Genomic DNA, 15,569 nt, shown 5'->3' on the forward strand with positions numbered 1-15,569 from the left:
TTCCAGATTCAACAGCATCAAATTTTCATTGGTCAAGTGGCAGGACAGTATTTTCTTATCCAAATGAAACGTTTTGTTATCTCATGCTTGCTTGAAGCAGGGGATCATTTTTTATTCATTGTCCATTGAAACCCTTTCATCTGGTTGAATTCAACTCGGAAACACAGGGAGGGAAATCTGGAGTCCTGGAGTTGATTTCAGCCGGGATTTTCCTGTTACAAGTTAAGAACGCACTTGGCATTTCAGCCAGGCGATGTCTGGTCACTGCGCTGAAGGCAGGTCCATAAGGAGACTGCAAGCCGAGGACCGCTCTGCTTCTTGACAAAGCAAGTCTCATGCAGGCAGGCATCGTCTATTTCAATCCCTGGGAGAGGAAAGTAAGCTTTTCCAGTTTACGAAAGATCTAGCATATAGCGCTCCTGCTCTCTGCACAGTGCTCGGCGTACAAAACGCGTGAAACTCAGTCTCTGCCTTTGATTTGTTCTCAGCTCAGAAGTGAAGGGAGAAAAACGAAAGACAGAGGAACATGTTAGGGAAAGAGATCATTTCAACACAGTGGTTAGAGCAGACGTGGACAGGAAGGCAAGGCACACGGAAGGCACACAAAAGCTTTGGAAGTGAAAATTCTTCCGCATTTGCTCAAGAAGTGTCGATTGATTTGGAAGTGCAATCTCCTTCTTGATTTTCCCCAGACCATTAAGGAACTGGGTGTATGAGAAGAGTACCAAGGGAACCAATACATATTGTTCAGAAGCTTTGTGCCAGGCTCTTAGCACAGAATGAGAGCTAACAGCGCCCAGCTCTTGTCTTGGACCAGGCACTGTTCTAAGCACATCCGATATACTGAAGCTCATTTACTCACATGACTCAACAAGGTAGTACTTTATTATTCCCATTTCACAGGTGAGGAAATGGAGTCACAGTAAGGCAAAGTCAATTGCCCAAGGGCTCACCAATAGCGACTGGCATTGAACTCTGGGCATTCTGACACCAAGCTGTGACTTGACCCCTGCTCTTTATGTGCTTGACCTCATGGAGCCGTTCTCCAACTCCTCGTAGAGAACTATTATCCTTCTCATTTTACAGGTAAAGAAATGGCAGCTCTAGGGACTTGAGTTTCTCGATGTCACCCATCCTCCCAGTGACATTGCTGAGACTCAAATTTAAGAATATTTGGTTTAGGGGCACCTGGGTGGCTCAGTCAGTTAAGCATCTGACTCCTGATTTTGGCTCAGGTTATGATGTCAGGGTCATGAGATGGAGCCCCACATTGGGCTCCGTGATGGGTGTGGAGCCTGCTTGGGTTTCTCTTTCTCCCTCTCCCTGCCCCATATGCTCTTTCTAAAAAAAAAAGGGAATATTTGGTTCTAATGCCTGGGTCTTTCCTTCTAAGCCACACGGTCCTGGTGCCCGTCTGTATCTGACCCGGAAGTAAGTGACTGGAGACCTGATGAATCTCTGTGCCCACATGTAGAGTCCTCTGCTATAAATGGAGCCTCTGAGGCAAAGCCCATACCTCAGGGCTGCGAGGGAACCAGGCACGGCATCAGGCACCTGACTGCTCTCTCTCTCCAACGTTCAGAACATTCACCTGCTTGGAGGAGGAGGAAGGGATGGCATAACACTTACACATATGTGCGAGATGACATTTCCCAAGTGTTCAGTTACATAACTCCCTCCGTCCCTCTGGAGATGTCTCATGACACAGGCTCCCACAGGGCTGCTGTGGTGTACCAGGCATCGAAGGCATTATTCAACCTTTAAAAAAACTGAGGGCCTCTGAGTCACAAAGAGAAACTGGTGGAAGCAGGTAGCCAACCCAGGATTAGACCGACTTGGGTTCAGAGAAATAGGAGCCTGACAGGTGCTGTAGACAGAGGACACCGAAGTGTGCAAGTGAGGCAGAAAGACTCCTTTCACAAAGAGAGGCGAGGGGGTGCCTGGGTGGCTCAGTCATTAAGTGTCTGCTTTCAGCTCAGGGCGTGATCCTGGCATTCTGGGATCGAGCCCCGCATCAGGCTCCTCTGTGGGGAGCCTGCTTCTTCCTCTCCCACTCCCCCTGCTTGTGTTCCCTCTCTTGCTGGCTGTCTCTCTCTGTGTCAAATAAATAAATAAAATCTTAAAAAAAAAACACACACAATCAAAAAACAAAGAGAGGCAGGGGCAAGCGGTGGGGAGAGAACAGACCCAGAAGTTTCAGATTCCTGTTTCTAGCTGGTGTCCCTCATTGGCTTTACGACCTCCGTGACTTGGGACCAGATGCATAACGATACTTTCCCTGTTTGTCTCAGAGGCCTGTTTTCAAAGTAAAGCATTCATAGCTTACGATTTTTGAGGAAAACGTATTCTATGTGCAAACCACTGGGATTAGTATATTACAATTATATTCTCATATAATCTTATATCAACCCTATGAGGTAGAATCTGTTATTAGCATACCCATTTTATAGGCGAGAAAATGCAGACTCAGAGAGTTAAGTAAATTGCTGAAGGTTGCATAGCCACTAAGTGGAAGAGTTGGGGTTTGAATCCTTCTCCCCCACTCCAAAGCCTATAGACCTGTAACTGCTACCATTATGGGATGTGATTATGTAATTTTGGAGCCTTTTGAAGTTTAAAATAAGGAGACATATCAGATGCCACTTAAACACTCAGATCGTCACTATGCACAAATATACTCTTACTTTATGCATAATCTTAACAGGGTTAGGTTGTCTGTTTTCCAGGACACACAGAGGGTAGAACAAATTGAATCAGAATGTTTAAAGAGGATTGAGGAAGGGGCATTGCCGGGGCACAAAATAATTTCTTCAGGTGACAGAGGAGAAAGGAGTCCTTCCTATTTTGGAATAAGCACCCTCACTCTGAACTTGCTCTCTCTTAAGTTATCTCGGGGTGGGGGGTGCTCATTCGTCAGTTTCACACCTGGGGGCTGGAGGGTGGGTATGTTTCTCTGTAGGATCGCCTTGTCTGATTTCATCGTCATAGCCCTGGGATGGATTGCTGTTTGCATGTCAGACTACAGAGTTCTCCTCTGTAACTAAAAGCCATCTAGATACGGAAGGTAGGACCCCAGCTCTGACAGCCAGCCAGAAATACCTAAATACAGGAATTCTGGAAATGGCTAGATTTTGACATTTGGTTTATCATTTTGCCATGAATTCAGTTCAAATTCAAAACCAAACCAAAGTCACACTGCAAGACTGAGTGCCCAGGGCCATTGTGTTAGTATGTTAACTTCTTTCTTTCTCCAGTGCAGAGAAGTCGGAAGGGTGGGCTTTGGAAAAAGATCTGGGTTTGAATTCTGGTTCTCCCACCGACTAGATGAGTAGCATGACTTTTTCATCTGTAAAATAGGATTGCTGGTAACTATCATTCCGGGTTGTTGGGAGGATGATATAGATAATAGAGGCACAGAGTAGGAACCTGATACCCACGAATTCTTCCCCCTCGTCAAGTCATTTTATTTCTTTCTGCCCTTTGACGACATGTTACCGTCCCCCCTTATTACACATCACTTCGTATGTATTTCTAGGTTCTCGGGGTTTGGGGCTGTTTCAGGGTTTCTCAGGGTTGATTACCTCCCTGTTTCCATGGTGATTTCTCAGCACTATGTTTCTATTTCTGCTGTAGCTAAGAGTCTTCCTGTTTTGTTTTTCTCCTTTCCTGGTTACTTTTTTTGAAGTGCATGCAGACCAAAGAAAGATGGACCAGGATCCAGGGCAGGGCAGGGAAGCTGGCAGGGCCTGGCTCTACCGGGGAGAGAAAATGTCCCCAGTTGATGAACACCACCGCATTCACGGTCTGAGTCCGCATGGAGGTGTCCTACTGGCCACAGCAGGTAAACCCCCTGGGGCGAAGCCTCGTATCACACTCCCATGCAGAATAAATTCTTGCCCCTCCAATTCTTGAAGTCCTTGCACAGCCTGACCCCCACATAGCAGGCCCCTCACTGCATTATTTAGGGTCTGCTCTCCTCCAGGAGACTGGTACCTTTGGGGCCAGGGATGGGGTTTTATACGGAGCCATCCACAGCGCCCACCCCAGATCCCAGCAGGGCATAGGGAAGTGGCATCGATACACTTTAGGCACTTCATCTGCTTGAGACAAATAAGGAGCACTTCCTACGCTTATGTAAGGCAGTGTGCAAAATGCTGCACGTGATAATCTCAAGTGAGTCTTCAAAACAGCCCGATTCAGGTGTTACCATCCTATTTTGCACCCGAGGAAGACCTCTAAATTCAGGGAGACAAGCGACTTGCTTAAGGCCACATACTGAGAGTCAGAGGCTGGATTAGGACCCTGGCTCAGCTGGTCCTCACACCTGCATGGTTCCCTAGCCCAGCACACAACTTCTCCAGGAATGACTTTATGCAGGCAATAATGGAACTGGGAGAGATCCTGGTTTGCATCAGGCAGAAATTGCAAGTTTTGTTCTTGTTTTTGTTTTCATAGTAATGATCTCTTTGAAAGAGATATACGTGAAAAGCATTAAAACCACTTAGCTTGCCAAATCATCTTCTCCAGCTTAGTTTTTTATTAGGTGGTCTTTATTAGGAATCGATTCGTTAAGAATCACCACTTTCTGCAAGCAGCTGATGGGTCATTTGCTGCACGGAAGAGCAGAGGCCTCGTAGGTCAGCTTCATGGCAATGGGAAATGCCGGGTAGTGGAAGGGAGTTAGAGCGAAGTGTTGGATTACCTGCTGTCCATGGTAGAACACGGCAAGGAGGAACACGGCCATCAGGAGCAGTGACGCCTCCTTGGTCCCCAGGAAATCTCTGTTGAAAGAAGAAAGGCAAATGGGGCGAGGTTACATCCATGGAGGGACCTCAAGGAGACTCATTAGGAGACCGGGCTCAGAAGGGAGCGGGGTAAACAGAAAGGAGGGAGTATCTCCTAAGCACCAACTAGGTGATAGGGGCTGCTGTCTGAGGGTTTCCACATGGCCTGATTCAGAAATCAGTTGATTCTCCAGAGTATGAAGTCACTGTGGTCGCACCTGGTGGACGAATCTAGAGTCTAGCATCTCAATAAGACACTCACATTGATTAAAAAAAGAAAAAAATTCCCCTTTGCAGAACACTTCCGGACTTCAAAGAGTTTTGTAACTTTCTCATCACAAAAACCCACATGAAGACCAGGATCCCTTCCTTTTTGTCTCGATGTTATTCTATTTAAGGGACAGGTACATGGGGCTGATGATGTGACTGTCTCTGTTCTAACTGCTTTCACTTACGTTCTTAAATCAGTTCTATGAGTTGGACGCTGCTTTAATTCTTCTATCAATGTTTTAAATTCTTGTATCAAGTCCATGAGTCAGGCACTGTTATAGTCCCCATTTCAACAAAGCCTTTGTTCCCTGTGCATCATCTCCTCCTGGAATGACCCCTCCCCCCCACCAAATGCTCCACTCACAGTCCTTGTTGGGGCACAAGCTGAGGGGTCGCTGGTCTGGCCTATCTTGGGCTTTCCCAGAGATCACGCTGGAGGGCAGCTGAAGATGGGTAAGTGGGTGTTTAAACACTGATGTGACTTTCTGTCATCTAAGGAATTCAGTTCCAGGGAGACCTTTGTTTGATTCCAATGTGTTCTCTGTTTCATTTCAGCCCAGCGCGAAGCCATTCTCAGGACAAGCTAGGCCAAGAGGCCAAGGGTTTGGAGGGAGCAACAGTGGACTTTGAATACAGACACAGGCGATTTGTGAAAATAAACAGTCCCCTTGACAGGCTTCTGGAGGCTAATGAAGAAAACTCAAAATTAAAAAGTTTTAGACAAATTGTCTCTAGGGATGTTGGGACTTGCTCTCCATTACCTTCTGTTCTTCCTCCACCCTTTCTTCATCTCGGGGGCTGCCCCCTCATCCACTCACCCCTGTGCTTGAGCCTAATACAAAAGCAAACCTACGAGGCAGCCCTCACCACTCCAATATCCAAATAGTGTCTGTTCTTCCACCCAAATACACCTTCCACTCTCTTCCACTCTCTCTGTCTCTACCACCAGCACCTGAGTCCAGCCACCACGACTTTCAGTAGCCCCCTGCATTGCCCTCCACCATCTATTTCCAACACGGTCACTGGAATATTCTGTGTCACTAAAACTGGCCACGTCACTCTCTGTTTTATTGTTTCCCAATCACAAGCACACATATACTCAGTAGTGACCTAACTCTGATGAGGCTTCAGGACACAAAGGGGCCATCAAAGAGGGGATGCAGTGTGTAGGTGGGAGTGGGGGGGAGAAAGAGTGAACACTGATATGGCTCCATCCAGGTGCTCTCCAGCTTTCCCTTTTCTCTCCTCACTGGAGATGAGCAAGAGTAGCCCTGGGCTCAGGAACTGGGAGCATGAACCCCGCTGCCAAGCCCAGCGTCTCATCTAGCTTTCTGTCAAAGACCCTCCCAGCTGATCCAGGGTGGGCCCAGTCCAGATCTGCAGATAGCACAAGAACTCAGGAACGGAAACTTGCTTTCCCTTGGGGAGCTCTTGTGCATACTGGGACCCAGGGGACCAGGACGTCTGCAGGCTGGCGCAAGATTCAGATTTGTGAATCCCTAGTCCCATCTGCTTTTCCTTGGAGATAAGATGCTAATAATAGATGGTAGTCATTATTGTGTCTGTCGTCTATAGCCCCAGTGCAGCACATAATTACTGAGCGCTACCGTGCGCCAGGCACATGCTGGGATGAAGAGAATGAAGAAGGCACATCGTCTTTGCCCTCAAAACAGTCCAGGAAAGGAGAGAACCAGACAGATAGATAAGTTCATAACACAGTACGCTCCATTGTAAAAGTACGTCCTTGTTGCCATGGGAACACATGGGAAGGGAAAGTAACCCAGGATGGGTGTTCTGGGAACACAGGAGCTGAGTCTTCAAGGTTGGTAAGACTTCAGGAGGAAAAGACAGGACAGGCTGTATAGGTATAGGTATGGGGCACGTATCTTGCTTAGCTAGATGGTTGGAAAGCTGCTGACACTGTTTCTTGCTCCTGGTGGTGATGCTTGAAACAAAGCCCTCCTTCACACATCCTTCCACCGCCCTCATCTGCTCTCCCAGGCACTTCTGACAGCCTTTTCTTTGTGACGTAGATGACTTCTGGAAGTCCGGTAACGTATCACTCACAACACACTCGCAAGGGAAAACACAAATACCTCTGGAAAGTGGTGGTTGACCCAACATAAAGAGTTGGCCAGATTCAGAATAAAAGTACGAGGAAATTATTATGAACAGTTTCTTAGTCTTTAAGCTCTATTTCACCTGGAAAAATTATGGCCGGAGTCAAGATGGCAAAATATGCGTAGAAAGTCAGCCAGGCCAAGGAACATCCAAAAAGAACTGTCATTTGAATTTAGAAGGAATTTTTTTTTCTAATAGCTACTGTGAGTCTTTGAAGAACTTCCAAGAGAGCCAAATGACCAAAATGTGTATGAAATTATAACACTTTGCTTGATATTGGGTGGCGCAGACTTAAAACCAGGGACATTTTGAACTAATATATTTATAATAATGAAATCACAGAATTAATACGACCATCTCTCTATGCTAACAGAAAGGCACATAATTAAGTGAAGACACGTAGAATAATGTCAATTCTCGAGGGCTATAACAGTCTTTAGAGAGCATCTTATCTGATGTCTCATAAAAATTAATGTTTAATTTGAATGTTACTCATTACAGAAGTATTTATGCTAATTGTGGTAAATCTGGAAGCTAATACATATTCACAAATAAGAAAATAAAAATTGTCCTTATGCCTACCACCCAGAGAAAACAATGGTTACTTTTTAGGAGCTAAACAGGGACGTCTGGCTGGCTCAGTGGGTTCAGCATCTGACTCTTGATTTTGGCTCAGGTCATAATCTCAGGGTCCTGGGATCCAGCCCCGAGTCAGGCTCCACACTCAGGGGGAGTCTGCTTGAGGATTTCTCTCCCTCTCCCTCTCCCTCTCCCTCTCCCTCTCCTTCTCCCTCTCCCTGTCTCTCCCCCAAATCATCCTCTCTCTCTCTTTCTCTCTCTCTAAAATAAATAAGTAAATCTTTTAAAAATATTTTGGAGCCAACTAAATGTCATTTCCTTTTTCTCCATGCAAAAATATGTTTATAAATTTCGGACTATATGGTTCATACTATTTTTGTTAACCTACTTCTATACTTAGTATATATTATGAAAATAATTCCATGTAATTAAATACTTTATAATGCAAGTTGGGTGGATCCATTCTATTCCATACTATGTGTATAATAGATAACGTATTATCCCTTGCATGGCTTTTATTTTATAGATTTAAGATCGGGGACCAGGGAGAAGCTACTTGCCCAAGTTCACACAGCTGATTCTTATCAGAGGCCGGATGTGCATTCATATCTCAAGCACCAAGTTCAGAGCTTTGGCCATTTGTGCACCTGATGCCAAATTCCTAGTTTAGCTATTAGTTCCCATTTCCCCTTCTGAAACTCAAAATAAACCAGCCAGTATGGATGATGCTTGATTCTGTTGTCATGCTAATGACTACATTTGCTAAGTGCTGATCTTATGCCATACCTATAATAACACTTTCCATATATGTTCCTCTTTAATTGTCATATCAACGAACAAGATACTATTAGCCCTATTCCAGGAAAGAAGAAACTGAGGCTCAGTTGTTCAATGACTCATTCTAGTTCACCAATCTAGTGAATGGTGAAGCCTGGCTGTCAATCTACATCTGAGTGGTCACTTTCTCAGCAGCTACTATAGGCACTTACTTGTAATTGCTTGCCCCAAAGATCCCTGGAGTTGGAAATAATGTCTTATTCATCTGTGAATCTGCAGGGCCTAGCAAAGGTGGGACAGGTAAGTGCTTACGGGATGGGGAACACTTGGTTTCAGGGTGATGGGGAGCAATAATCATAGAGGTTGTGGAGAGATGACACTTAGCTTGCTGTGATTCAATGGTGTAAGATGATTCCCAAGGAGTTAATGCTTCTTTCGGTCAGTCATTTATTTAATGTTTCACTCAACAAATTTTTAATTGGACACCTGCTGCCAGATACTCTATTAAGTGCCAAAATTCAAGCATGAGTAATGGTCCTTGCCCTCAAAAGCTCCTACTCCAATGGAAGAGGAAGACGTGAAAATTAATGCTTGCAACACACAGAGAGAAGGGCAATGATTAAAGATGATGTGCACAGATTAGAGGATGAGAGATGATCAGAGAGGGCTTTACTGTCCTTGAGTGGGACCTTGAGAGGGATGGGTTGGAAGTAGTCAGGGAGATGGATGCATCCGGCAGGGGAATGTGCAGACGCTCACTGGGTAGGTAAACAGCATGGTTTCCCATGGCTAGAACACAGGATATATATGTGCTGGTCTTGGGAGCTGCGGGAGGAAAGATTGGAGGAGTCACGGGGGCCAGACCAGGGAGACTCGTGAAGTCGTTGAGAAGCAGATTGAATTTTTAGCTTCTTAGAGGCAATAAAGAACCCCGTAAGGGTTTTTTTTTTTTTAATTTACTTATTTTTAGAGAGAAAGAGAGAACAAGCGGGGGATGGGAGGGAGACAGAGGAAGAGACAGAATCCCAAGTAGACTCCCTGCTGAGTGTACAGACTGACAAGGTTTGATCTCACAACCCTGAGATCATGACCTGAGCCAAAATCAAGAGTCAGATGCTCTACCAACTGAGCCACCCAGGTGCCCTGGAGCCCCTTCAGGGTTTTAAAAAGGATAATGATAATGAGTCGACCAGATGGCTCTGATGGCTTTCAGAGGGGTGCATCGAGAGTGGAGGCTGGGAGATCAGTTAGGTAACAGCAGCCCAGAGATGAGAGTGAGGATCTTTCTAGATCTTTCTAGAACAGCAACATTTATGGCATTGAAGGGACATGTGGAATAATAATTGTTAGTATTAATCAAGTGCTTGTTCTGTGCCAGGCCTTGTGCTAAGCTTCCATGATCACATTTGATCTCTAGGATACTCCTACAACGTAGGAGCGGTTATTACCCCCACTTTACAGATGAGAAAATCTGTGCTTTGAGAGATCGTCACTTTTCATGAATTCTCTTTGGATCACACAGCTGGCTGATGGCAGAGCTGGGGCTGGAACCTCAGCCCCTTAACTCCCAAACTTGTACTCACACGTGTTGTGATAGAGTGCTTCCCCACAAGGTATGCGGAGGAAGATGAATCTCCAGGGACTGATAAGATACTGAGGGAGAGGGTGCCTCTCCCGTTTTGGGCTCAGCGTCATCTGCTGAGACGTGAAGTTGTTGTGCGGGGCCTCCAGAGCAGACTGGGAGATACTGGTCTAAACTATCCGGGACCATCTCGCTGGAGATGTAGCCAGGCTGCCGGTGGAAGGTTCTTCGCACTCTGCGTTACAGGGGTACCTGACCCCCAGGTACAACCAGCAGAGTGCCGCTGAACCAAGGTGAGCTCCTAAAGTGTGGGCTAACTCCCCGACAGCACGAGCAGGCTGTGGCTGCCAACTGGACGCACCATGGCCACTGACCTGCTGATTTATAATGCAGCGGACGAGAGGGCTGAACGAGCTCTTCTGCTCCTTATTAGTTTAGTTCTGTGCATAGCAAAGTGTGAGTCAATATGAGACTCGCCAATAATTGACCTTGAGTCAGGAAGAAGCTGAGAAAAACACTCCAAAGTCAGCAGCAGTGAGCTTGGGATTGTGTTCACGTTCACAAGCCTACGAACAATTTCACTACAAGCTCTTCCTGAAGACCTCATAACAGAATTCAGAACTAATAAACCTCTCTCCGAAGAAGGAGGGAGGGGCTAGGAATGCACTCTGACTGATCACCTGCTATGTACCAGGCACATATGAGCCTCACACAGCCCTGGGATAGAAGACAGTGACGGGCAAACTGCGGTCCAGAGATGGGAAGTGACTTCCTAAGGGAACGGACTCTGGGTTTGAAGCCAAAGCCCTGGCCGGTTCGTTTGATTTCATTGTTACCACAAATGTGGCTTATTTTGCTAGTATATCTCTTCGAGCTCTGTTTGGCCATGGCAACACCTGTTGCCACTAACCATTTTACCTAATTTGAAGCTGTTTTGACTTTCTTTGAACCCTGGGCGTATCGGGAGAGATTCTTCAGCTTGACTTGGAGGAAGTGTGTGCAGCATTGACAAGGGCGGACTTTGGAGCCAGGATGACCTGAGTTTGACTCCAGATCTGGTTGTTACTGGCCATGGGCACCAGGAAAACTGTTTCACCTTTCTGAGCCTGTGTTCTTCGGGTGGTTGCTGTGAGGGTCAAACAGGGTAATGTATATAAAGTGTCGGACGCACATGCGTAACAGACATAAATTAACATCTAGAATTTATAAAGAACCCTCCCAAATCCAGTAAGAAAAAGGCAAACAACCTAACAGAAAACCAGCCAAAGGATATGACCTTGACAGTTCACCTGAAAGGAAATCCAAATGGTCAACCAACAAACAAAAATGCATAAACTTACTCATGATCCAGGAAGTACCAATGAAAGCAATGAGACAAAATTCACACCCATAAATTTGATAAGAATTTGAAAAGTCTAACAAGGGTGGGGTGGGAATAAGGAGCAACAGGACCATCGCTTGTGAAAGGGAAATTGTTTTAAGCACATTGGAGAGCAATTTGGCACTGTACAAAGTGGAAAATACGAATATCTTACAATCCAGCAAGTTTGCTTTTAGATACAAGATGGAAGACTGCTGGCGATGGGTAGTAAGGAGGGCACGTATTGCATGGTGCACTGGGTGTTATACGCAACTAACGAATCATCGAACTTTACATCAGAAACCAGGGATGTACTGTATGGTGACTAACATAATATAATAAAAAATATTATTATAAAAAAAAACAAGATAGAAGTTCCAGGAGACATTTTCAATAATGGTCACTGAAGCATTTTTTTTTAAGTAGGGAAAACTGCTAACAGCCTGAATGTCTATTATTAGGTCAGAGGATAAATATATTTTGGCACCTTCATATTATGCAATCAGAACATATTACAGCTGCAGACTGTGAAAGCAGTCTGCAGAATTACATCTGTGGATATCAACCTACATGCATCTAAGAAATGCAGTACTGCATGATGCCGAAACAATTTTATAAGTAATGTATAATATAGACAAAACTAAATATATATAAAAAAACATGGATGGGAAGGATACACTTAAGTGCATTAGAAATTGGCTCTTTGTAGAAAGAGAAGAAAAAATGAAAAAAAAATAGGTGATGGGGATTAAGGAGTGCACTTGTGATGAGCACTGGGTGTTGTATGTAAGTGTTGAATCACTACATTGTACACCTGAAATTAACATTAAGCTGTATGTTAACTAACTGGAATTTAAGTAAAAACTTAAAAAAAAATAGAAGAATCCAAAAGTGAAAAAATAAAATAAAATGCAGAAGTAGGGGCGCCTGGGTGGCACTGTTGGTTAAGCTTCTGACTCTTGATTACGGCTCAGGTCGTGATCTCAGGGTTGTGAGATCGAGCCCCAGGTTAGCCTCCATGGTCAGCGTGGAGTCTGCTTGAGATTCTCTCTCTCCCTCTCCCTCTGCCCCTCCCACTCTTGCTTTCTCTCTCTCACTAAAATAAATAAATAAATCTTAAAAAATGCAGAAGTAAATATAACTCATTATTAACATTGTTTATTTCCAGCAGTTGGTTCACAGATGTTCATATGATTAGTATCCAGCACATTTTCTGAGGCTTTTTGGACAATCTCTGCCTCATCTTTTTCTCCTTCGGTGGGCCCCTTCCTGTGGTCTCAGTTAGCCCTGTGCTTCCCACACCTGAGGCCCGTCGCCTCTGCCACTTCTGGCTCAGGTGAAGCTCCATGTTGCAGGCGTGGGGTCTGGCTTGCCCGTGGGGCTGTGTGAGGGGCCACGGGCTGTCACCAGGAAGTTCATCCAGAGACCGAGCTGTGACTTACGAGAGACAGGAAAGGTATGGAGCCAGTAGAGAAATTTCTCTCTCTTTCTGTGTCCTGAGCCATCTTTCCCCATTTCACTGCCTATCCAGAGACATTTCAACTGAGTGGTTCCTTTCTTTTTCCTTTCCTTTCCTTTTCTTTCTCTCTTTCTTTCTTTCTTTCTTTCTTTCTTTCTTTCTTTCTTTCTTTCTTCCTTTTTATAAGATTTTATGTATTTATTTGAGAAAGAGAGAGAGCACAGGCAGGGGGAGCGGCAGGCAGAGAGAGAGGGAGAAGCAGGCTCCCCACTGAGCAGAGAGCCCGGCCTGGGGCTCCATCCCAGGACCCCAAGATCATGACCTGAGCCGAAGGCAGACGCTCAACTGACTGAGCCACCCAGGCGCCCCTGAGTGGCTCCTTTCAATCTCTTCACGACCCATGTGGCCACAAAACCACGTCAGCTTGCGTTTGCCTCCCGACCTCTTCCCCTCCCTTTCACTTCCCTGGAGCTGTGCTGGCCTTTCTGCCTTGTCTCCGGCTCTGTTCCGAGAAATCTAGGCTGAGACATTATTTTTTGTACTTGGCTGTATTTCACGAGTAGTCCAGGGCAAGGAGCACAGTCCGTGGTCCATGCACAGTGGCTGCTACTACTAATAGCGTCACAGCCAATTTAGAATCAGACCCTCCGCATCTCGGAGCTGATAAACTGGAAGAAATCATCAATGATTAGGTTTGGAGGGAGGAGACCGGAGCTACTCTTTAGTTCCTATTCACTCCAAACTTTAAAACTGAAAAGGAGGGATCTCGCCCAGACTTGTCAGCTAGCGAGCGCCTGAGCTGAGAAACAGAAGTCACCATCCAATGGTCCCCAAGTGCTGGGGACGCCATCTCAATCATCTTCCCAAGGGCTCCATTTCCCGCTGGGAGCTGGGCACTTCCGAGCATGTGATGGTGGCACTTACTCTCCACTGTGGTTCAGGTTGTCGTAGCGCAGGAAGAGGCCCGCGTAGATGGTCTCGGTGAGCAGGGCGTAGATGGCGGTCATAATCAGCAGCACGGCCAGCTTCAGGACAGAGTTCAGGCGGAGGAAAACCGCACAGGTCACCATGGCCAGCACCCCGGTGAAGACGAAGTACTGGAAACAGAGAGAGGCCAGGTGGTCAGACCCAACAGGAATGTGGGAGGGCCACTCCCCCAGCACAGGTGCCTGTGGGTCTCCTGACACAGGTGGCGGCTGAGCACCTCGGTTTGGAGACCTCAGGCTGCCCTCAAGTTCAACAGGCCTCCAACAGAACTCATCACTTCCTTCCCACCTCCTGAGCCTCTGTTCCCTGGCCTTTGGGGACCATTTACACCAGCCTTAAGCCAAAGAACCCTCAGTCTCTTCTTTGCTGCCTTTCTCTTCCCCACACTCCACGGCCAGGCCACCCTAAGTCTGTAGCCTCCACTTCCTTCCGAGAGCTCACATCCAGGCAGCCCTCCCCTCCTGAGCATTTTCTGTCCTGGTTCCAGAACAGTTTCCGACAGCTCAGTCTGCTTGCAGCCCCCAACCCCCACTGAACACACACGGTCTTTCTCTCTCCAGAATTTCTAAAACACAGACCTCATCATGCCACGCCTCAGCCTGAAGGCCTTTCGTGGCTCACCATTCCCTCAAATGTTGTCCTCTCTGAGCGAGAAGCTCACGAGGCCAGCACGGAGCAGATTTCCCTTCACTTTCCAAACCCAACACACGCTTCAGCCTCGCGGTCCACCTGCATCTCGCACGGCTGTTTCCCAACTCTCCTGGGCCTCCATGCTCTGTATCCCGTGGCCTCTTGCTCAGAGCGCATCCATGGGACTAAGCCTCGCTTCTCGGACAAGCGTCCTCTCCTCAGAGAAGCCTTAGTGAGCATTTCCAGGTGCCCTGGAAAGGGCCTCACACCTCCCTAGCACTGCCCACACCCAGGAGAAGATCTATCTCCTTGTAGAAGAGGCAGCTGTTCTAAAGGCCAAACTGGCCCCAATCAAGCTGGAATCCTGGTGCGGCCCCCACAGCCCAGTCTGCCCAGCTAGATTTCAGCCTTTTGTAGGAGGCTCCCCAGCCTCTTTCCCTTACAGAAGCAGCCCACTGTCTCACTCTGGATGGCAGGTTTGGATTTGGACTCTCCAGTGGGAAAAAAGAATAAAAGTCGCGTTATCAAGGCCCACTTGGTTCTCTGGTAATTTTCAAAATAACTGGCCAAGATGGGAATCATAATTCCCACTTTACAGGCGAAGAGACTGAAGCTCACAGAGCTTAGGTGAATTGTTCAAATTCCCACAACTGGAAAATGGCGCCTAGGCCACTGGGAAGCAATCTGTCCACGTACGTGTGACTGCAGTGGGCACACTAAGCTGGATAGTCCCTAAAATCCACTGCAGGCCCCTTATGCATGGCTCTCTGTAGCAACTGGCTGTCTCCTCTCTCTTATTACAGAAAAACAGTTTCTGGATAGGCAGAGGAGACCTCAAGAATTTCTAGAAATCTCCGAGCAACTCTGGAAGACACATTTATTGAGTTCCTAAGTCAAACCGACTCATTAATGTACACTTTCGACAATGATATCAACGAATGTGGACAGCACCCTGATGAGACCCCACGAGGGCCAGGCCTGGTGCCTTTATCGTGCATGTGGTGGACTCGGGAATGAATA

General features: G+C 46.5%; 1 protein-coding gene across 1 annotated transcript in view; it reads right to left on the reverse strand.

The window, feature by feature from the left end:
* Window positions 1-15,569, reverse strand: part of ADCY8 (adenylate cyclase 8) — a 223,336-nt gene that overhangs the window by 26,407 nt on the left and 181,360 nt on the right. Inside the window, exons 12-13 of the mRNA XM_026495400.3 lie at window positions 13,857-14,029; window positions 4,703-4,781 (exon numbers count right to left, since the gene is read on the reverse strand). Coding sequence (XP_026351185.1) covers window positions 4,703-4,781; window positions 13,857-14,029 — 252 coding nt within the window. The remainder of the gene's footprint in view (window positions 1-4,702; window positions 4,782-13,856; window positions 14,030-15,569) is intronic.

This window comes from Ursus arctos, unplaced genomic scaffold (assembly GCF_023065955.2).
Source record: "Ursus arctos isolate Adak ecotype North America unplaced genomic scaffold, UrsArc2.0 scaffold_6, whole genome shotgun sequence".
In the NCBI taxonomy this organism is placed as follows: domain Eukaryota; kingdom Metazoa; phylum Chordata; class Mammalia; order Carnivora; family Ursidae; genus Ursus; species Ursus arctos.